This window comes from Melozone crissalis, unplaced genomic scaffold, assembly GCF_028551555.1.
Source record: "Melozone crissalis strain CALT ecotype California unplaced genomic scaffold, PUWL_Pcris_2 ptg000018l_1, whole genome shotgun sequence".
Lineage (NCBI taxonomy): Eukaryota > Metazoa > Chordata > Aves > Passeriformes > Passerellidae > Melozone > Melozone crissalis.
The window spans coordinates 4,672,169-4,694,656 of NW_026535796.1; the positions used below are offsets into that span (position 1 = coordinate 4,672,169).

The window sequence follows — 22,488 nt, forward strand, 5'->3', positions numbered from 1 at the left end:
GCCAGGCACAAGGATATGAGGCAGGAACTGGAACCACAGACCCAAGCTTGGCAATGGTTGCCTGAGGGGGAGAAGTAGTGGGAGATGGCTGGAATTGTCTGCAGAGTCTTTATTTGTCACTGCCAAATGCATACAACTGCTGCCAGCAACAACGAGGGCAAAAGGGAGAGGGCAGATCCCGGATCCCGCCCCCCTGCAGATGCAGCAGGATCTCCTCCCTGTGCCCCGAGGCTGAGGAAGGCTCAGCCCCACTCTCAGCACAGAGAGCCGGGCCAGGAGTGGCTCTGGTTGTTGGAAGGATGTTCCTAAAGGATGGGAGGTCTCCTGAAGGAGGGCAGTGCCTTCCTGCCCCCCGGCAGCACCCCGCGGTGGCAGGGCAGCCGGGCCATGGCCCCAGCCTGCGGCACGTCGTGCTCCAGGAGGTTCCCGATGTTCAGGCCGGGCTGCAGGGCCCGGAGGGCGTCCAGTTCCTGCAGCAGGGCCTGGCTGAATCCGTCCGTGCTCAGCCTGGGCGTGGAGGAGGCAGGAGCAGAGGAGAAGGTGTTGGAGCTTGTGGGGAGGGAGGTGCTGCAGCGGCCGCGGTGCCGGTGCGGCCCTGCCTGTCCCGCGGCCTCCGCTGCCCGGCTCGGGCCTGCCGGGCATGGAAGGGGCCGGGGCAGGGCCCCGACTCACCCCAGGCTCCTCAGCGGGCAGGCGGGATGCCGGAGCTGCTGGCAGAGCTGCAGGACGCCCTGGGCTCGCAGCTCGTTGTCGCTCAGGTCCAGGCAGCTGAGACGGGGCCCCTGCAGCAGCTGCGCAGCCAGGGCCGGGCAGGAGGCGCCCGACAGCCGGCAGCTGCCCAGCCTGTGGGAGCGAGAGAAAGAGGGAAGGAGGGCTTTGGCCTCTGCTTGCTGAGCTGCTCCAGGTGGGAAGGAGAAAGCTCTGCATAAGAAGGAGGGAGCACTTGCCCATCCTGCAGCCACTTTACCGCAGTGTCTGTAGCGGGCAGGCACAGTGCTGGAGCCCCTCACACAGCAGCTCCACGCCGGCATCGCGCAGGCCCTCGCTGAAGGACAAATCCAGCTCCTCCAGGCAGGTGTTGGTGCCCAGCACAGCGGCGAGGTCCTCGCAGCTGGCACTGGTGATGCGGGAATACCGCAGCCTGATGGGAACCCCGGGAAAACCCTCAGAGCCTCCTGAGTGCTCCTACTGCCTTCCCACCATGGTGGCGTTCCCCACCCTCATGCCACAACCTTGGTGCTCCTTGGCCTGATGTGTGAGACAGAGGCACCACGCCACCCCAGGGGGACCCTCTTTGGTGTTTCCGGAGCTCTCAGGTCTGAGAGTCCCGAGGGACTCTGGGGGTGCTCACCGCAGGATGCGCAGGCGGCAGCCTGGAGTCCGCAGCCCCTCACAGAGGAGGCGCACGCCACTGTCACCCAGCGAGCTGTCAGCCAGCTCCAGCTGGGCCAGGCCCGGGTGCTCCGCCAGCAGTGCTGCCAGCTCTGCACAGCAGCTCTCGGACAGCCGGCACCACTGCAGCCTGCGGGAGAGCACGGAGAGCAGGGGCTCAGCACATCCCAGCTGTCCTGGCTGCTCACCTGCCCACCAAACCCTCAGGTAAAGAGGGCCTGGCCTCCCCCTGGCTCCTGGCCATTGTCCCCAGGGAGCAGCGGGGCAGCAACAACCCACTCACCCCCTGCACTGTGGTCTGGGTGCCCCCACCCCCAGCCCGCATCCCAGCCCTGGTTTGGGCTCCACGTGCGTCTCTCACCGGAGCACCTGCAGGGCACTGTCTCGGTGCCGCAGAGCGCGGCAGAGCAGGTGGATGGGGCAGGGCAGCTCCTCCCGCCGCCGCGCGATGAGGGCACCAGGATGTCCTCCGGCTCCCGAGACTCCAGAGCTGCAGGGAAACAGAACTGCAGTGGTGGCTGCTCGCGGTTCTGACACCAGCACACAACCCCCCCACCCCGAGCAGAACCTCCAGCTCCTCCAGAGGGACCTTTGCGGCTTTGGAGGAGTGAAGGACCTCAAGCATTGCTGCTGGAGCCACCCGGAGATGTAAGGTGAGTCACAGGGCGCATTTAACATTCCAGCACAAGGGATCCCCCTTTTCAAGGGAGAAGGGGGATGATGGGAACTTTGAGTGACAGCTGGCCAGAGGTGGGCCTTGCTAGGTCGAGCCAAGAAGCTCCATCACTATCAATCCCACAGTAAGCAGCGGATGGAGGAGCCCACGTGTTCCTTATTCTCCCCAAGAATAAGTAAATCCTCTGCTGCAGAACCTAACACCCAGGGAAAGGCCAAACTGGTGTTCAGGAAGGAGGAGCTGAATCATCCTTTGGGACAGAGGAAGAGAAATCTTTGCAGTTTTGGGTCATTAAAGCAAGGAGGAGCAGGACTTACCAAGGCACTGACACATCCAGCTCTGCCTCAGGATCCTGCCAGTGGAAGGAGCATCCTTGGAGGGTGATGGAGCCCAGCCCAGTCCAGTGCTGGATGCAGAAGGAAAGAGCCATCTGGTCATACAGGGTCAGCCTGGTGTCCTGCAAGTCCAGGTCAGTGAAATGACTCAATGCGCTTTGTGCAAAGCTCTTCTCGTTCATCTCGAACAAGAAGTGGAAAGTGTCCATCTCCGAAACCTTCAGTGCTTGGCCAGGGTGAGAGAGGCCTCTGTGCCTCCCCTGAAGCCACTCCAGCAGCTCTTCCCTGGCTCGTGGTGAAATTCTGCACCCAATGGTATTGTCCATGTACTCTATGGATTTCTGGCTGACCAGACCAAAGAGGAATCGCACTGTTACATTCAAATCCTTTCTGGACTTGTTGTAGCTTTCTAACAATTTATTTACGTTCTTTTCAAGCCTCCCCAGGCTGCTGATCGTTTCCCCATCATCCTCCAGAACGTAAAACATTGCTGCAAAAAACTCCTGGAGGTGCAGATGGGTGAAAGCATAGACACTCTCATGGTCTTCTCCTTCCCTTGGTATTCTTTCATTGAGGAAATAGGGGAGAAGACCTGGCAGGTCCAAGCCACAGTCCTTGATTTCCTTCTCCTCAAAGAGGACCTTGTGCTTCCAAATACCCTCGGCTGCCAAGAAGCAAAGCTGGAGTAGGAATTGCTGGAGGACCTGTGGGTTGTCCCTGTCCCTGTGCTTCAGTAACTGGGAGAGGTAGAACATTATCATCCCTGTGGTGGTTTTGGAGCACTCAAGGAGGTTTTTCTTCCCACAAAGCTCTTGTTCAAGGATGGTGCAGATGGTCCAGCTCATGATAGGGATGACACACAAGCTATAGAGGATCTCGTTGCCTCTGACAAACCTGAAGGCCATGTCTGCTTTGTTGGGGTTCTCAAAATACCTGTGGAAATACTCCTCCCTCCTGGCTGCTGAAAATCCCAGTATCTCCACATAATTCTCACCCTTCAGGCACTGCCTCAGGCTTCCAAGAGCTGTTGGCCTCATGGTGATGAGCAAAGAGGCTTTGGGGAGCAGAGTCTTCTTCAACAAGCTCATCAGGGTGAGCTCCAGTGGCTTCACCTCCCTGGGGTCAGAGCTCAGCTCAGCTTCAGGCTGAACCAAGGAGAACCCCAGGGCCTCGAAGCCATCAAAAATGAACAGGATCTTCTTCTGGTCATCCAGGATCTTCCCAGCTGGCACTTGCAGGCCAGGACAGCACCATGAAACCAGGTCTGTCATGCTGGCTTCCATGGGAAGGACGATGGCTTTGCAGTCAATGCAGAAGACAAAGTCAAACTGCGTGTGGAGTGCCCCATCTCCCCACTCCACCATCACCTTCCTGACCATCGTTGTCTTCCCCATCCCTGGGGCGCCCACCAGCACCATGACCTGCGGGGTTTGCCCATCTCCACTGGGTTCAAACAGCATGGTGGTGGTGGTGGCTGCTCCACTGCTGGCGCTGGCACATCCCTGGCTGGTTCCCACAGCTCCATCCTTGGCTCTGTGCTTGCTCCCAGGCTCCCTGGTGATGGTCAGGGTGGTGAAGCGGCTCTGGAGGGATGGGCTCTCCCTGGGACAGGCGCCCAGCTCCCTGTCCTGGCGGGACTCCCAGACCATGTGCTCTCTGCTGTCCCACCTGTGCCCTGTGCCAAGAGGAGCAGGGTCAGTTCCCAGCCCAGAGAAATTCCCCACCAGCCCACCTGTGCCCCCGACACACCAGCAGCTGCTCAGTGCTCTCCCAAGTCTGGCTGCAGCACTAAGGACACAATTTGTGAGGATATGAGGACTCTGGTAGGTTGGCCATTCTCCTTCTGGGTCCTGATCCTGATCTATCCACCCTTGTTTTATCATCCTCATTAATCTGGGAGCAAATGCAACTGCCTGGGGCTGCCTGCAGCCTCTGACTCATGCTTCAGGGGACAAAGGCTCCAGAGCACAGACCTCTGCAGAGATATCCTTAATCCCCATCCCAAGAGGAACGAATCTACCCAGCTGGCTGCTGGAAAGTGCTGAGAGCACTGGGTGAGCTTTAAGGTCACTTCCAACCCAAACCATTCTGTGATTTTAAACAATGCAGGAGGAGTTGTTTGTTTATCGAGGAACTACAAGCCCATGTAATTCACTGCAGGGATGAGCTGCCTGAACAGAGCTGGGTGACCCTGTCCCCAGAACAGCTTCAACAAGGAGTGCCCAGGACTGAACTCAGAGCCCAGGCCCATGCCAGCTGGTGGGGAGGCTCCAGGTGAAGCTGCTCAGCATTCCAGGCTATAAATAGTACCCCAGGGGGAGCAGGGCTTGCATTGTCACTGCAAGGACTTCCTGCTGCCAGGGAAACCCACCTTGGGTGCTGCAGCAAGTCATTCCACTGTGAGAAATGTCCTTCATCCTGCTTTCCCGGGAGTTTGAGGTACGGACAAACGGTGCTGCCCAAACAGCCGCAGGGTTTTGCTGCTGTGTAGCCTTTTCCCCCCTCTCCAGCTGTGGGGTGGGTTGTAACTCGGGCTCTAGGAAAGGAGAGAGGCTCCTTTAGGATCTTTGGATGCTCAGGGATGAAAGGGGTGTGAGCCTGTGCTGTGACCTGCTCTCCTGGTTTGCCTGCTCCAGTTTATGCGCAGGGCACCTGTGTCTGGATTAGGAGGGGGTAGCCCACTCAATGATTTTATTTTCTGTGAGTGACGATTTTCTTTCCATGATGGGGAAAAAAAAAAGCTTCAGGATGACATGTTTAGCAAAGCAGCCTGTGAAGGATACTGGGAAAGGGAGAAAGGATATTTTAAGGCACACTGGGAGTTTAAGGACTCCTTATGGACTTCTTATTTCCCTGCTCAGAGCCAGACATTACACTGTCCCTCCTGCTTGCAGGATGTCAAATAATTCTGGGGACAACTGCTTCTCTCCAAAGGAAATGATCTCAAGTGTGTCAGGGGACATTTAGATGGAATATTGGGGAAAATTCCTTCACTGAAAGGGTTGTTCATTCCTGGCACAGCTACCCAGGGCAGTGGTGGAGTCCCCATCCCTGGAGGGATTTAAAAGCTTCGTGGATGTGGCACCTGGGGACAAGGGATAGTGATGGCCTTGGGCAGTGCTGGGGAATGTTTGGTCCTGATAACCTCAGAGGGCTCAAACAATTCCACGATTCTATGTTCCTTCCCATGGATGCTGCTGCCACCAACATTCCCCTGTGGGTTTTGCAGGGAGAGCTCCCCAGGAGTCAGGGCTGTCCTTATCCCTGCTAACTCCTTCTGGGAGGTGCTGTGAGCAGAGGGGGAGGGGGCAAATCCAGCAGCACCGTTTCTAAAGGTTTCCCACTCCCTCTGACCTTGAAAAAGCCATTTTCACCTTGCTGTGTCTCAGTCAGGGTTGCCGCTTGCTGTGCCTGCGCTGCGTGAGGGGGGATGTGACTCTGCCACGGGGAGATGGGGGAAGTGTATTGTTTTAACAGCTTTTCCTTCACTTCCCTTTTTCCTACCTCAGTAAAAAAAAATAAAAAAAAAGTTTACATTCAGAATTTAAATGTAGCGTGAATTCTGGTCTGAGATGTGTGAGAGCATCACGTGGGGCTGCTTATCTCCTGAGGCACAGGCAGAGTGTGTGATCACAAGGAAACTGCTGCTGGAGCCCCTCATCCAGGCTCTGGGGACAAGAGCCGGTGGTTCCCACTTGCAGGAGGCTCCCTCCCTCCTCCTGCCACCTTGAGGCTATTCCTGCCTGATACAGAAGTAGCAAAGAGATTTTGCTAGGGAAGCAGTGGTTTGGGGGTGTCCCCTGCATTAAACTGTGGATTTCCACCAGCTTTGCAGGAATTCAGCCCCTCTGCTGCCCTCTCTGCTGTCTGTCAATCCAGCAGATTTGGGAGGTGTTAGGAAGGGGAAGCAGCTGTTTGGAGCCATGGAAAGGTCCTGGCTGTGCCTGGCAAAAGTCTCTGAAAGAGCAGGGAGTGCTGGCACTGCTGGGTGCAGGACCAGACAGGGAACAGAGGGTACATCAGCATCAGCCACAGCTAATCCTGTCTGTGCCAGCCTGTCTGAGCCCAGCTGGCTCCTGGAGCCAAGGACTACAGAAGGAATAACCTTGCTCATCCCTGCCCCGAGGGGGTGTGGGTAGCTGCATCCCAAGGCAGGCTCTGGAAGTACAGCCTGCCCTGGGAGATTTACATTCTTGCATCCAGCCCCTCATTCTGCAGCTCTCTTCAAACACAGGCAGGATTTTTCTTTGCAGTGGGATTTAAGCAACCTGAGTATTTTTTTGACATGACATGCACCTGGCTGGGCACTGGTGGGTGGTTGGTGGGTCCCGAGCAGGGTGGAGGCAGATGGGCAAGTAGCATGCAGCCCGATTTGCTCTGAAATAAGGGCTGAAAGAGCTCCAGAGAATCCCAGAACCTGCTGAGGTTTGGGATACAAGCAGGAAGTGACACAGGGATGGGAATTTGAGCCCTGTACCTGGTTGGAGGGGTGAGGCTGTAACAGAGAGGTCTCTTTGCTTTTAGCTGGTGAGGATGAGGAGGAGGTGGCTGTGTCTGACAGTGCCTGGCTGGCTGACAGCGCTCTGCAGAGGGACTGGGCTGTGTGCCCAGCTCTGGTCTGGGAAGGGGTGTCAAATCCCAGCCTGCTGGGACAAGGAGCAGTCTGGGGAGAAGGGAAGCAGAGCTGGCACAGAACTATTACAAGGTGCAGCATTTCAGTGTCTTCCCTCCACTGTGCAGAGCTTCTCCTTGGCAAGTCAGTTTTACATTCCGTAACTCACTGCCCGGGATCATCTCAGCTGGAAATCCTGGTGGGGGGAGGCTCATACTCCTTTTGCCTGTGGTCTACACAGAGGCATCCCAATTTATCAGGCTGGCCTGCTCCCGGGTATTTTTCCCCGTGTGTCCTCCCCACTTCGTTGCTATGTTTCATGCAATTGCTGCAAATCCAGGCAGGATTTGGAGGAGAGTCAAACGGAGCAGCACAGGGGTCAGTGCCGCAGGGACGGCCCTGAACTGCTGAGCCAGCTCAGCCCCAAATGACAGAGGATGTGGAGATGCAGCTGGGCTGCCTTCACCACCCTGCGGCCCCCCCTTGGCACCCAGCCCCTCCAGATCTCAGCCCTTCCCTCTGGATTGGAGCGCCCTCTCCCCCCCTCCCTGCTCTCCATCTTCATGCAGTCTGCAGAGGTGCATTGTGGGAAACTCCCAAGTTTCCCCCCCACCCTCTGCCTGCCTCCCTCCCTCCTCTCTGCGCAAGAGCCAGCTCCCAAGGTGTGACTGCTCCGGCCGGAGGACAGAGGTAAGGGAGGGATGCCGCTGGGACGGGGGGCGCGGGTGGAAGGGCCGGGGCTCCCAGCTCGGGGACGTGCGGATGTCCTGCGCAGGGTGACAGAGAGACACGGAGACGTGGAGCTACCTGCCCAAGGTGAGTGTGCATCTCCCGCGGCCGCCGGGGATGGAGGCCGGGGCTGCCATGCCGGCTGCCTCTGGAGCCGGCACCCGCAGCTTTCCCCGTGCGAGGCAAAAAGCTCCTTTTTGACCCCACACAAGGAGCACGGTGAGGATGGCCGGCCCCGAGAGCTCCCCTCCCGCCCCAGCTCGCACGCTTCGCTCGCTGAAGGTCAGGCAGGCACAGGAGCGGCTCCTGCACACGCACGGCCGCCTCCCGGCCGCTTCCTGCCCGCAGCTTCCCTCACGTACCTGCAGCCTCCCCGCCGCCGCCGCGGGCTGTGCCCCGCAGCCCCAGCGCAGCCCTCCCCGCTCCGAGCCGAGCCGAGCCGGGCCAAGGACAGGCCCTGGATGCCGCAGAGCCCTCCGGAGGCAGGAGGGCGGCGGGCACGGGGAAGCGGAGCCGGCCATGTGCCGGAAACAGGGCTGCTGGGAGGGAGGAGGGGAAGCAGCATCCCGGACTGAGCCCCTCCGGCCTTGGCAGAGAGCTGCCGCACCTCCCCGGAAGGGTTTGAGCGCTTCTCCAGCTGCTTTTCCCCTCCCATCTGCATGGACAGAGGGATTTATTTGCCTTTTGCTCTGCCTGGATGGATTTAATGACTCTGTTTAATTCTGTCAGTCGTGAGGCAGGAGGGAAACAGGAACAGCCGGCAGCTTGGTTCAGTCTTCACCTTTTCCCGGGAAAGGGGGCTGTTTTGTAGGGCAGGGAGAATCTGATAGCAACTTGGGGGGTGTATCCTTTGATTTGACCCTGGGCTTGTGCTGGAGAGGAGCTCACAAAGGGAAATCTGACCCCAAAAACCCGCAAAGGGAGGAAGATGTCAGAGGCAGCAGCGCCTGTTAAAACAGGGAGAATATTGCACCGAAGGAATGGGAGAGGGGTGGGTGCCAGCCCGGGGCTCTTGAGTCACGGTGGGTGCTTCCAGGGAGGGAATGCTCCGGGAATGTCTCCGGCTCTGCAGCCTGATGTCCCTGCTCTCTGTGCATCCATGTGCATCCCTGGGATGTGTGCTGGCAGGGACCTGTTGATTTGCTCCTGTTTACTTCTCTGTCCCTCTGGTGGCTTCTGGGGAGGTGCTAAGGGGGAAAGAAGAGGGTTTTTAAAATTGAATCGAGGTCAGGCTGTCAGAACTTGGGCATTGGGACAAGAGGAGGAAACCTCCCCGCCGCAGCCCCGTTTTCCTGGGTGGGGCTTGGGCAGGATGCCGTCAGGAGAGGGAGGAAGGACTATGCCGGATTAAGCTCCCTGCTCCATCTCAGGACTGACCTCCAAAAGTCTGACCTTCACAGGTTTGACCTTCAGTGTTTTCCAGCTGTCCTTTCGCAGCCACGGTGCCCAACACCAACATCTAACCCTGTGATATTGTGCTAGGGTGGGGGAAGAAATCCCAATTCTCCCCTAAAAGTGCATTTTCATCCCGCTGCATCCATCCCCTCCCCTGGCAGGCTGCTGGGATGCGGGGCTAGAGAACACCCTGGCACATTGTTCCCATCCTGGATCAGGTGTCAGGACTGGCAGACGGGATGGAGGGAGGGATGGAGCTGCATGAGCAGGGATTTCCATGCTGGAGGAGCTTTGGCCATCCTTCCCCAGATGCTTTCCAGCTTTCTGCTGGGAAGGAGAATGCCCTGGTGTTGCTGCACAAGGTAAGGGATGGATTTTACCCCAGAGAGTGTGGGAGCCTCCCTGGAAGGTCACTGCCTCGTGTGGAATTGGCCCCTTGTCTGCCTGCAGTGGCTTCTTAGATTTCAACTGCAGAGCAACAGTTTTCAGGCTGATGCCTGCAGATCCAGGGGCTGCCAGATTCCAGACCCAGCTCTGCATGAGAGGAATTGCTTCCAGAATCTTCCTGCTGGCCCCAGCTGAGCCACAAAGGGGGTGATGCCGCATCAGGCAGAAGGGATGGATTTAGGATGCCCATAAACTGGGGAGGGGTGTTGAATTTGCTGCTGCTTCCTGCAGTGGTTGGGGCTATTTCACTGTGTCACATATATCCCTCATTCTTTTTTTGCTTGTGGATATTGAATTTGGGATGCAGGACTGGGAGGAAGATGCCTTAACAGCAAGATCTGTCAGAAAGGGAAGCAGCCTCCTGAAGCTGGGAACTGGCTTGTGGCTGCTTGGGGAGCAGCACCCCAATTTGGAAGCATCTGCCCTCTTCTCAAAGGCTTCTCCCAAGTCCTGGCAGGCCTGGGGTAAGGAGCAGGGTTTTGTGGTGGGAAGGAATGAGTGTTCACCATTTTCCAAGAGGCAGGGAATGTTTGCTGACCCTGTCACATTATCCCTGAGCTGGCACCACAGGCCCAGAGCTGAGCAGGGAACCAAGACAAACCCCATGGCCCCAGCCAGGGTGTTGCTGGAAATGAATTTTTGGCTCTGGGAGGGCTGGAAAAACATTATAAAGAAATGAACTGAGTGTCTTTGCAAAGGTCAAAACAGGAGGAGTTACCCAGGGTAGGGTTCAGGATGCACCCAGATCCCTGTGAGGTGTTAAGGCTCCAGGATTCCTGTTGCTGTGGTGTGCCCCAAAGTTTTCCCCATTATTGTTCCAGTGCTTTGATCCAGTGTCCTAACAAATAACTGAGAAGCCTTTCCTTTGTGCCCTGAATTTCTGTCTTGGGGTGAGAGGCGTCCAGCCCTGCCAGGGAGAGGCTCAAGATCTAACACCTCGTGGTTTTGAACGGTAAAAGCAACAGTTTTGCTCTGCTACAAAAAACCCCAAAACCGTTGAGGGGAAAAGAGAATTTGATTTTGTGTCTGAGAGAAGTTCAAACTCAAGATTAAAGTGAGATTAGCACAGCAAATTGAGGTGCTCTGAACTCTGTTTTAGGAGCTTGGGGACTGTGTTGGGACCCTGAGGAGCCAGGCTTTGCAGCAGGGTATTTCCAACCCAGCCCCAGCGACGTATTTCCAGATTCTGTCGAATTCTAGAAATTATTTTGCTGTAAGGTGTGTCTGAGAGTGCAAGCTGTAAGGGGGAGGCTGGTGGCACTTGAGGGACCTTCCCAGGTGTGGCTTTTCCTGCTGACAGCAGGCCAGGGCCGTGCCAGCTGTGACTCAGTGCCCACCCCAGGGAGTCAGTCAGAGCACATGGCTGGAGACAAAAATCTCCTCTCTCCCACGGCTGCTTGGCAGTGCCTGGTTTTGCTGTGCACGTGGCTGTGTACAAACATGTGCGGGTGACCAGGGTAGGTTGGAACTGTGTTTGGGGTTAAACCCCTCCAAAAGAACACAGGTTGAGCCCCTGGTAGGAGTGTGGTGTGCCTGCAATGCTGCCTCCATCTCTCAGAGAGTAAAATGTCTGCCACATCCATCCCAGGAGCTCTTTGGGGACAGGATGTGTGTGGTTTGTAGAGGTGACGCTCAGCTCAGAGCTTGTCATCTGCAGAGGTTGTGGTGTAGAAAAAGACCATATATGTCCTGTTTCTGGGCTCTTTCTGGTGGGGAGACTTGAAGTGCTGTGTCACCTGTGTGGGCAGCATGGCTGGGCAGCCTCCCAGGAGGACACTGGCAGTGGTGTCACACCTCTATGCCACTGCTGGCCAGGGATCTGCATCCCAGAGCCCTTCCCTTTGGAAATGGAGGGCAAAGCTGCCTTTACTGGGCTACAGGAACCCATCCTGTTCCCTGACCTCACCTTGGTACCAGGTACACCCCAATCTCTGAGTGTGGATGCCTTGCCCAGCCTGGAGAGAGGGGACATGGCTTGGTGGCACTGGGAGCAAGAAGGGGGGTCCTGGCCACGCTCTGGGGGCTGTGGGGATGGTGGGTACAGATTTTTGGTCACTGCCAGCACCAGTTGGACCAGTGAGGAGCACGCTGGGGCTCCGAGCAGCTGCAGGAATTGCCGCAGCCACGGAGCAGAGGCTTGGCTGGCAGATCTCTCCCCGTGGCAGCGATTTGAAGCTGCTAAAATACTTCCAGCATCTGACACTCTCCATAACAAGATTCAAAGGGCTTGTTTGAGAGGGAAATGTTTAATCCAGGGATGGGGGGAGGGATGTGGGGAGTAACAAACAACAGATTGGGAAAAGGATTCATAAATATCTCATCAGAGTGAAGTGGGTCAGCAGTGTTTGCTGTGACTGGGTGCTGCTGTCTCTGAGGGTTGGATTTGGGAGGGCTGGGAAGCACAGCAGGCTCCTGTACAGTCTGTCCCTGGCTGTGCAGCACTGAGGCCGTTCAGGAGTGTCTGTGACAAGTGACTCTGCTGGTGTGGGGTTTGCGTTGCGTTGTGTCACGTTTGCCGTGCGTTGCGTCAGGAGCCGGGGGCTGAAATAGCCTGGAAGGGAGCTAAAAATCCTCCTTGGGGAGCTGCTCATGGCAGCTGAGAGAACACAAGCTCCTTATGTAAAGCTGCTTTAATATTTATGGTAATATCAGAGGCGGTGCATTACCTCATCCATCTTCGCTGCACTTCTTGGGCATGGGGAATGGCTTAGTCACTACTCTGCTGACCTTCTCCTGGGTGCTTGCTTGGCACCTCCCTGCCTTGAACACATTTGTTCCCCTAGCAGCTCAGAGAAAAGGAGAAATGCTGGCTTTCCCCATTGGGAATGGGGAGTTGAAGCGCCAGGAATGCTGCTCAGCCACAGGAGGGGACTGGAGACAAATCCTTCCAGCCCTGACACATCACTCCAGGTGTGGCAGAGGGGACAGGCACAGACCCCTGAGGACACGTCCCAAAGGACAGGGTGGTCCAGGCTGCATTCCTTAGGGGTTAGATGAGAAGATGGAGGAGAGTGGGATGGTGAGAGTGCTGGGGAAGGAGCTCCCTCTGCTGCTCCAGAGCCACCTTTGGTGCCAGCAGCTGTTTCCTTAGGGACAGCAAGGGTCTGTCTGTCCCGTGCACGAGGGGATGAGTGCCTTTCTTCCAGACAGACAGGAGTGACAAAGAAAGGAAGAGGAGATTAGGGGATGAGGGGGAGGATTTGAAGATAAGGTGTTTCCTGCCATCTCTGGCTCTTTCTGCACAGCATTGCTCCAGGTCAGATGTGGTCAGTAGCTGTTTCCAAGATGGATGTTTCCAACTGGGGGACACCTGGAGTGTAGGGATGGACCTTTGTTGCAGGATAAATCCTGATACATAACCTCACTGTGCTGTTAAATCCTTCCTTGCTGCCAGTCTCAGTGTGGCAGTCAAGGACCTGATGGAAATGGGTTGCTTTTCATGATGGAGGGAAAAACCCTGGGGATGAGCTTCCCACTGCACCCCAGACTCACACCCTGGAGCAGCTCCTCGCTCTTGCAAAGTGACACTGACTTTTCCTTCCACATGGAAGCAGCAGAGGAGGATGAGAGGGTTTGGAGCTGGGATGGGTCCCTGCAGAGAGAAGGGGCCATGCTGGTGGAGCTGTGCTGTGGCACAGATTTGGGGCTGGGATGGGTCCCTGCAGAGGGAAGGGGCCATGCTGGTGGAGCTGTGCTGTGGCTCAGCTCAGCAATGACTCATCCGCTGCGCTTGGTGCAGGATTGATGCAGCTTTCATCTGTGCACGCAGGAGACAGATGAATAGATGTGTTTGGTGATTTGCTGGGATTTGAGGCAGGAAAGTGCCCTTCAGGGAGCCAAGGGGAGCTGCTCCTCTGCTGGCCTGTTGCTCCAGTGGAGGGCAGCTTGTTGCTCTGGGTGAGTCTGACTGCACTGACCTTGAGAGCATCCCAGGGGAGCTGTGGTGTTTGTGTGCCAATCTTTGCAGCAGCAATTTGGAAAGCTTTCCTTTTCCTTTTTCTCCTTGATCATCCCTGATTTTATTACACCAGCTCCTTCTTCCCAGCCTGGGAAAGAGCTGGTTAGCTCTGGCAATGAGAACCTTCCAGAAAGGGCACTGATTGTTAAACAGAAATAGCATGGAGCAGGGAACGAAGCCTGTCTCCCACAAAATCTTATTCCCAAGTGCTGCTGCCTGTGTAGGAGGCAGAGAGGGAGATGAAGGGGGAGGAATGGGTAGACAGGCAGAGACAGCAGCTGACAAGAGAAAAGGAAGGAATAAAAAGATGTGAGGAGCTATAAAGAAGAAAGGAAAGGCAGGAAAATGTGTCATTAGAGAAAAACTTGGTGTGATGGAATGAGGGAAGAGGAGGAGACAAAGGAATGGGGGGAACCCTCACATGCAGGGTTAGTTTTTTGAAATGAGGAAATGACTTCTTTCTTCAGTCTGGGGGAGAGAGAGGTGCTTAAGGATGAGCCCATGGTCATGCCCTTGGAAGTACAGGATGGAGAGCAGAGATGGTTCCCAAGGTAGGGAGCTAAGAACACATAGAAGAGGGTTAAGTACTGGGATGGAAGAGGATGTGCTGCTAAGGGTACCCAGGTGCCAGAGGGGAGCCAGGCCAGAGGGTCTGGAGAGGTGCTGGGTGATCCTGTGGCTACTTGCAGTGATGGAAAACCACAGGCAAAAGCCCTTTATGCAGGCACTTAAGAACTGCCAATATTGATTTTTGGCTTAGTTTGGTTTCTGCATATTTTAAAACCTTTTCTAAGCTGTGTGATGGGTTTGTGTTGCTTTTAGTTGAAATGCACTTAGAATTAGGAAATTCTCTTTGTGGCAATGCAGGGCATGGCAGCAGGACAAAGCTCCTGGCTCCATGGCTCCAAGCAAAACCAGCTTTTGTGCCCCCAGGAATGTGGAGCAGTGAGGGGTGTGGATAAACCTGGAGGTGCCTGGGCTGTGCAGGGTCCCCATTTCTCAGCCAGAAGGTGAGTTTGCCCTCCCTGATTTACCTCACGAACTCCATAGGCTGCACATGATTTTCCTAGGGAAAGAGCAGAAGTTTAATTCTTGGTCCATGTGCTGTAACCACATGAATGTCAGTGTGTGAGTGGCCCAGTTAACTGATATCAAAGCAACAAAGAAGGTAAATTAATATTTATGCCATGATTAATCTGACCCTCCCTGCTTTAACCTGTGAGCCTGCTTCAGTTGTGGGCTCCACTTACTATTTCTTTGTGTCTCATTGTACCAGATTGAAAAAAAAAAAAAGGATAAATTGGTCCCAAACCAAAGGAGCAGAGCCCTGGGAGTGACTGTGTGCAGCCTCAGCTCTGGATTTATGTAGGATTTGTGCTGACAGAGCAGTATGGATGCTCTCTGGAAGCACAGGAAAAGGTGAGGCAGGTGATATCTACAGAAATATCACAGAATGAGCACCGAGAGGAAAATATTCTTGCACTTGGCCAGGCCCTTGTTTCCCTCCCACGCCCCAAGCCACAGCGAGGTCTGAAGCTGGGTGAGCATCCGGGGTGGTGTTTGTGTGGTACAGGATGCCCAAATGTCTGATACACACTCAGCAAGTTGTGAGGGAGGCACAGTTTGGGCTTTCCAAAAGGGTTTAGTTTCCCAAACTAGGGAATGCAAGCACTGTCCAGCTGCAGTCAATGAGAAATACGGGGTTTTATGGTCACCAAGCCTAGTGCAGCGTGAGGAGCTGGGCTGGAGGATCCTTGTGGGTCCCTTCCAACTTAGGATATTCTGTGAGAGCTGTGGGATTCCATGATTTTGGTGCTGCAGTTCCCTCAGTCTGCTCTAGCTGGCTGGCACTGGAGCAGCTGGTGGCCACCAGGCAATGGCTGGCAAGGGGGAGCACGAGAGGGAGGTGTTTCCATCTTACACTTAGGAGCCATAAGGTGTTGCTCAGCTTTGCTCTAGTCCCAGATCTCTCATTTCTGTGAGATTTCCTCCATTCCTGCCTAAATGGAGATGAAGGCCCCATGTTTGTCAGCCTCTTTCCCAGAAGAATCAGCAGTACAGGTCATTGCTGCAGTCCTGGGACCTTGTTCCTGTCATTAGAGGAGTGATCTGCCCTCTGGGCCGCTGTGGAAGGAACCTTTTCTGGCTGAGGTTTGTGAGGAGCCTCTTCAGCTCTCGATGCAGACAATGAGCTCTGATTTCACTTAGCAGGCAGAAAGCTCCTGGCAGGTTCCTGGCAGCCCTGAAGGTCAGCAGGGAGGCAGCAGTGCCTGTGGCTTGGATCCTGGTTACTCTTTATTTCCTGAGCTCGGGGCTGATGTGGTGCTGAACTGCCAGAGCCTGCTGGCAAAGTGCCCGGTGCATTGTCCTCTCCTCCCATCACATGGGTGTGCAGCCACAGGAGCTCCATCCTCAGCTCACCCTGCCCTGCCAGTTTTGTGGGGTGAGGTTCTTGTGGTAGTTTTTCGTCCCCTCAAAGCCCACTTTGTCCCTTTGCTGAATTGCCGTGGTGCAGCAGTGCTGTTCACTGCTTCCACCAGTTCCCTGGGGAAGATAGCCCCAGATGATCACCAGCATCCTGTTTGGCTCCATGGGCAAGTCCAGCAAACCCTGAAAGGAGATGACAAGACTGAGATGTCTCTATCACCATGAGATCCAGCTCTGCAGTAAATCCATGCAGTTAATTCTCTGTTTTGCACCAGCTGAGGATCTGGCACTTTGTTTTGCTGTTGCTCTACCAAAATGCTGGTAGAAATAATCCTTTTATCTCTGCTATCTGTGAGAACTGAGAAACTAATGCTGCATTTCCTGCAGTACCCATCTGGAGAGAAAGTATCACATAAGATCACATTTTAACCACTTCCTGAATGGACCTTGGGATAGTGCTGCAAAAGGGAGGGTGGAGGGTGAGACAGAGAGGAAGGATCTATCCATCTGTTCTCCTGTGGAACACAGTGTTCTTTCCTTACCCAGAAGGAATTGAAAGGGTGAGCAAAGGCAAAGCAAGGTTTATTTGGCTGGATGTGAGTTTGTCATCACTGACAAATGGCCTCACACACACAGCCGGGATGGACTTGGACTATGGATGCCCAGTATGGCAGCCATAGATGACAGTCAGTCCAACTTGTTTGATGTTCCTGTTCGATATTAGGAAAAAAATCCTTCCCTGGGAGGGTGCTGAGGCCCTGGCACATATTGACCAGAGAAGCTGTAGTTGTCCCATCCCTGGAAGTGTCCAAGGCCAGGCTGTGCAGGCTTGGGGCCCTCTGATCCAGTGGAAGGTGTCCCTGCTCATGGCATGATCAAGGTGAGTTTTAAGGTCCCTTCTAACCCAGGCCATTCTCTGCTTCTGTGATTGCTACAGGCACAGAGCCTGTAGTAAATGCTTTGAATGGAGTTCACAGTTCTGAAAGAAGGAGCCAACAGTTTTCCAGTCTTCCTTTCCATCCTCCTCCATCACCTCCAGGCAGAGCAACACAGGCTTGCTCTGCCCTGTCACTCACCTCTCCTTGTTCTGCTTCCCGCTCCAGGTGCTGTACCATGTCCAGGTAGGACACTGCCAGCGTAACAAGCATCCCAAGACAGCCTCTCCCAGGCCTTGAGCTCGGGTGGCTCCTCTGCTTCCTGCAGCAGCTGGGCGAGGGAGAAGAGCTGGGATAGCCCCACGTATCCAGCCGCTGCCCACAGCACCCCTACGATGGATTCCAAAGGCAACGTCCGAAGCGGAAACAAACCCGACGCCAAGGCCGCCAGCTCCGGGAAGCCGGAAAAGCCCAACCCCGGGCCTGCCACGAATGCAGACAAGAAGGAGGCCCCCAAAGAGCAGCCTGCTCCTGCCACGGCCACCAAGAAGGCAGCAGGTGACGCCGCCATCGCCAACAACCACAGCAACCTGAAGCCTGGCCCCGCCGGCACGGAGCCGCAGGAGGCCAGCGGGCAGTCCCCTGACTCTGACCACAAGGGAAACAGCTCCGAGGAATCCCCGGGCGGCTTCTTCGACAACATGAAGCCCTTGATCATCGTGGGAGGAGTGGCGGTGGCCGCACTGGCTGTGATTGTGGGAGTGGCTTTCCTAGCCCGGAAAAAATGAAGACCGAGACGGGGTGGGGATGAGGAACCCAGCCCAGCTGTACAGCTCCTTTTGAGACAAATGCATGCAGAGAAATTCTATACATAGCTATATATATAGAGAGCAAGCTAGATAGGCCAACAACAAACACCAACTGCAACACCAGGGTCTTGTTCAAGACGACTGTGCCAGTCTGACCCGCTGTGGGTAACTCCATGCACTCAGTGTGTTCTTTCATGTAATATATCTTGGCTTATACCGCTGTGTATAGATTACAGCTTCTCCTGATCGGTGTAAATGACGGTGTCCCCTCCCCTCCCCTGCTGTCCTCCCTGGGAGACACCTCTCCTCCCCTCCTTGCAGTCCCGTTTTCAAGTCCAAAGTGTTCTACGTCCCATTCAGAGTCCCAATTTGTGTTTTGGTTTCTGTTTGGTTCTGTTTTAACTTGGGCTGTGGTAAAGAAGATGGAAGGGGAGTGCTAAGGCCCGGCTCTCCTGTCACGCTGGGCTGGGGGTGTTTTTCCAGCCCCATCCCAGGACAAGGGAAGCGCAGGGGCAGTGGCAGGGAAGAGGCAGCTCCCTGACCCAGCAGCCACGGGCGATCCCTGATCGGTGTCTGTGCATCTGCCCCTCATCACCCCACCTTGGAATGCCTGCCTGGGAAGTGCTCCGGAGGAACTAGGGCGGCTGCGGCGTGGCAGAGCCCAGTGTGAGCCTGGGATGTCACATCAGGTCACTCCTCTGGCTGAGCTGCCAGCGGGACAGTGACCAGAGGGGCTGTGCTGTGGCCCAGAGAAGTCCCATTGCAGCCTTCAGGATCCCAGGGCTCGCCAGGGTTGCGTGGGCAGCGTTTGGAATAGAGAGACTTTGTTTTGGATCTAGTATTTCCTAAAGTTAGGCTGGGCTTTGCAGGGTGCTGTGGGCTCAGTCTAAGCTCCCTCGAGGTTGGCTGGACTATTTGTGTTCATTTTTTGGGGTTTTGGATAAGGCCTTTCACTGGATTTTTTTTTCCCCACTGAAGGCTGTGGTCTCTCAGCATATGGGAAGACAGGAAAATGGGGAGAAATGAGCTGATGTTAGGGCAGAGAGGACCTAGGACCCCATGAGAGTAACACTAACCTACCTGCTTTATACCAGGGAACCCCCTTCAAGGGCACTGGAGTCTGTCCTGGGTGGATTTCTTGCCTCCCTCTTGTGACAGTAGTAGCAGGGATTTGTAATTCGTCCACACTTTGGAAATGGAAACAAATTCCTGGCCCTCAGGAGCAGCCTGATTTCATGGGTGAGTACCTTGGCTCTCAAGCCAGACCTTGTGAGGGGGAGGAGAGAGGGTGTTTAGTGCTTTGGCCAGAGCTCAGCACTAAACAGCAAGGGGTGAGGAGCTCTGCCTCTGAAAGCTTCCATTAGGCTTCTGTTGGCTGCTGCAAAACAGTGTTACAAAAACCCCTTACATTTTGGGTTGAAATGGGGTCAGAGATGAGATGAGGTCCAGTGGGAGCTCGGCAGCAGCCACAACCCATGGGCAGGGCAGGAGTGATGGTTAGAAAGGGGCTGTGACACAGTGGGGTGAGCTCTGTTACAGAGCCCATTGTGCACCTTTAACTGAGATGGATGGATGGATGGATGGATGGATGGATGGATGGATGGATTCAGGGGCTGCAGGGGTACAGGGAGGTGTGCATTCCTCAGGTGCTGCCTATGCAGTGTCTGCCTCTGGCACAGTCCCTGGATGGGATGGTGTGGGGGTATAACCTGACCTGGCAATTCTGCTCTTGGCTCGTGTCTGTCTTATTCACCTCCAAATCTGAATGCACATGGGCTTGGAATGCATGGCTACTCCTGTGGTGAGCTCAGAAAATATTCCCAAAGGTTTGTGGCCTCTGGGAGTATCAGACACTGTGTCCTGGTGCAGATGGAAGTTGGTGCCTCCACCTTTGCCAGCACAGAGACAGGAGCAGGCGTGTTGGGCTCACAGGAGTCTTGGGAAGCAGGGCTACAGCTCCAGGTGAGATCCTGGTAGCCTAAAACACTCTTGGCATGAGCTGTGGATGTGTTCCCAGCAGCAGTGTGTCACTTACTGCCTGGGGAAGAGTTAGAAGCAGGAGGGTCCTCCTCTCCCCTCAGCAGCACAACTTGGCAGGGAAATTTTCACAGGGAGTTTTGCTAACGTTGCTCAGAAGGAAGAGAAATCACCCCCTCCTGCTCTGGTTCATGTTTTGCCACATAGGGTAGTGATTTTCAGACAGTGACTTCTGTTTTCAAGCGATGTTTCCACCTTTCCTGCCCCCTCCCTCCCTCTCAGCTCTGGCCTAGGATTGTTTTCAGCAGTGTGTGACATTAGGCACAGCATCTATCTGTTCTGCCCTGACCAGCATAGATAGATCAGGGAGGAAAGTGAAGCACCTGCTCCACTCGAGTCTCCAGTTTTCCTTTCTAAAATGTTTTTATTTCCTTGTCTTCACCTTTGGCAACAGAAGAGGGGAAAAACAGTTCTCAGCCAATGGCCTTAACCTTTTCTCCCTCTCCAAACCCTGCCTGCCCTTAGAGCACTTGGATGCAAGGCCAATTTCATCCAGAAACGCCCCAGAGGTGGCGATGGGGCCGCAGCTCCGTCAGGCACAGCGCTCATTCGAGCCCTCCCTGCTCGGCCAGCCTGGTATGTTCTGTTTGTTAGGGGTTTCTGAACGAGGTCTGTCCTGTTCCCAAGGGATTTCCCACTTCCTGTGATCAGTCTGCTGTCGAGGTTCAGCACCTGGAACCCACCTCTTTGGCTGTGTGGTTTGGAAAACACCTCTCTGTGTCTGTGTATGTGTGTGTGTGTGCCTTGAAGCACATCCTGTGTGTGTGTGTACAAACCTCTGTGTTGCATTGCTGCAGTCTGGGAGGGGGAGAGAATCCAAGCTGGAGATGCCCCTTCCTTTGTTCCCTGCAGTCACACCAAGTGTCCATGATGTGTTTTCTGTGCCATTCCCACCACGCCATGCAGCTCCTGGATTCCTTTCCAGTCCTGGTTTCTCCTCAGTGCAAGGGATGTCTGGCTGGTGAAGTGCTGAGTGTGTGGTGTGCTCGGAGCCCCGAGCCCCTGCTCCCCCCCTGGGCAGTCCTGTGGGCTCTTTGCTTTAAATTGAGGCACTTTTAGACCCTCCTGGACTGTGCTGTAGCGCTTTTCCAAGCGTGGCTCCAGCGTTGAGCCAGGCAGACACAGTGTAGATGCCACAGCGCGCCGCAGCCCTGCCTTGCAAACAGCTCCTGTCCTGCCTTCCTGTGCCAGGCTGTGCAGTGCTTTTGTTCTGAGCCAAAAATGTCCAGCGAGCACCAGGGAGGGAGCACATGCCCCTCTCTCAGCCCCAAAGCTGTGGAAGCAGAAGGCTTTAATGACTGACCTCGCTGCTGTGCTAAATAAATAGTTGTCTTTTCTCTCATACTGAGCACACGCCGTTATTTGCTTGATGTCCTTCTTTGTGTGGTTTTTGTGGTATGAAGTCCTTCCAGTGACATCTCCATGGGGAGAGTGAATTAACACTTAAAACTAATCAAGAGTCTGTGCTTGGGGTTTGAAGAGATCTAGATTGCTAGTTTACTCTTTTGATCAAGTCGAAAAATTAAATATTGGCAAAACTGGTTTCAGTTATCACCAAAACTCTCAATTGAATCACTGCACCCAATCTCAATCTCTTTTTAGGGAATCATAAATTTTAGTTGAATATAAAGATGTCATTTTGCTGTCTTGGACAACTCAGTAGAAGGTTTTTTGCTGCTTCTATTTTAAGAGAGATGAAATGGATTATGCTTCTGCTTCCTCTTCCTACTGATTTAATACCCTGTAGATAAGTCCTGTTATTCCTAGCAGTGCTGCAGCAGGATGAAAACAAATCTGGCAGCCAGGGGATTGTGCAGCAGCATTTTGGGGAGGGTAAGAATGCATTCCTGCTTGCCTGGGGCTCCCTTAAAGCACTCAACAGTCACTTGCCCTGAAGCATTTCTTAGGGGCCTGGGTGATAAACTAAACATCCATTTGTGTCTCTGATGGACTAGAGTTTGATGGTTGAGCTATAGAATATTGAAAACAAGGGGAATTTTTCCACTGGCTTCACCATGCTCTGGCCTTTGAGTTCTTGTTGGCACCAGGGATATGATCACAGGTCATCATAAAATCATCTCAATTGCACATTTACTTTTCAATTGACACAAATGTTCCTTAGAGTGAGCGTAAGGGAAGTCTCTTCTCCGAGGCAGCTCTGCTTATACTGGCATCAGGATTTGTGTATGAACAACAGCAGTGCAACCAAAAAGCCCCTGGAGCTGGTGAGAGATGATTTATGCCTTAAAATATTCCTTACTTTTTCTGGAAATGCTACTGGGGTTTAGAATTCAGCAGCCTTCTAACTATTCTTAGAATTGGTTGAAAATAACAGTGCTGAAGATTGAAGAGGAAAATGATTCTTTGAGAAGTAAACCAAAAAAGGAAGGCAATGAAAAAATATATTTGAAAGGTGAAATTCTTGGAATTTCAATCAGCTCCATGGAAAGCTTCAAGTTGGTGAAGATTCTGAGAGGGTGCCAGGAACAGAACAGAGAAGTGGAGAGAAAAAGCACTATTTAATTATCTTAATAGCTTTGGTAAGGACATACTAACTTTTATATCCTCTTCTCCCTTTTTGTTTCCTCAGAAAAAGGCAAAAATGACAAGCTCTGGTGCCATGCAAATTAACCTCTGCTAATTGCCTTTTCCAGATGAATTCCTGCTGGCTCTGAGCAATGTTAAAGGGTTATAAAAATACCTGAACTTTTCTATAACCAACTTTGCATGATTCAGGGGAATTGCCAGGACATCAGGAGGGGCTGTGTTCTCTTTTCACGTCGTGACAAGGACTGC

The 22,488-nt window shown here is 54.2% G+C and overlaps 2 protein-coding genes across 4 annotated transcripts; one reads left to right on the forward strand and one right to left on the reverse strand.

The window, feature by feature from the left end:
* Window positions 1-210: 210 nt before the first annotated feature.
* LOC128936840 (NACHT, LRR and PYD domains-containing protein 12-like) lies at window positions 211-4,935 on the reverse strand. The gene is made up of 7 exons (XM_054276087.1): window positions 4,775-4,935; window positions 2,386-4,078; window positions 1,754-1,882; window positions 1,352-1,522; window positions 968-1,141; window positions 673-843; window positions 211-507 (listed from the first exon to the last, which is right to left on the reverse strand). Exons 1-7 carry the CDS (start codon window positions 4,818-4,820, stop codon window positions 306-308), a joined length of 2,586 nt encoding a protein of 861 aa, XP_054132062.1. The 5' UTR covers window positions 4,821-4,935; the 3' UTR covers window positions 211-305.
* Window positions 4,936-7,602: 2,667 nt separating this feature from the next.
* CEND1 (cell cycle exit and neuronal differentiation 1) lies at window positions 7,603-18,767 on the forward strand. 3 transcript variants are annotated; one of them, XM_054276088.1, is made up of 2 exons: window positions 7,603-7,705; window positions 17,075-18,767. In XM_054276088.1, exon 2 carries the CDS (start codon window positions 17,242-17,244, stop codon window positions 17,632-17,634), a length of 393 nt encoding a protein of 130 aa, XP_054132063.1. In that variant the 5' UTR covers window positions 7,603-7,705; window positions 17,075-17,241; the 3' UTR covers window positions 17,635-18,767. The 3 variants fall into 3 exon arrangements, with proteins under 3 accessions (XP_054132063.1, XP_054132065.1, XP_054132064.1); XM_054276090.1 differs by lacking the exon at window positions 7,603-7,705 and adding an exon at window positions 7,808-7,831; XM_054276089.1 differs by lacking the exon at window positions 7,603-7,705 and adding an exon at window positions 16,717-16,851.
* The last annotated feature ends 3,721 nt before the right edge of the window (window positions 18,768-22,488 follow it).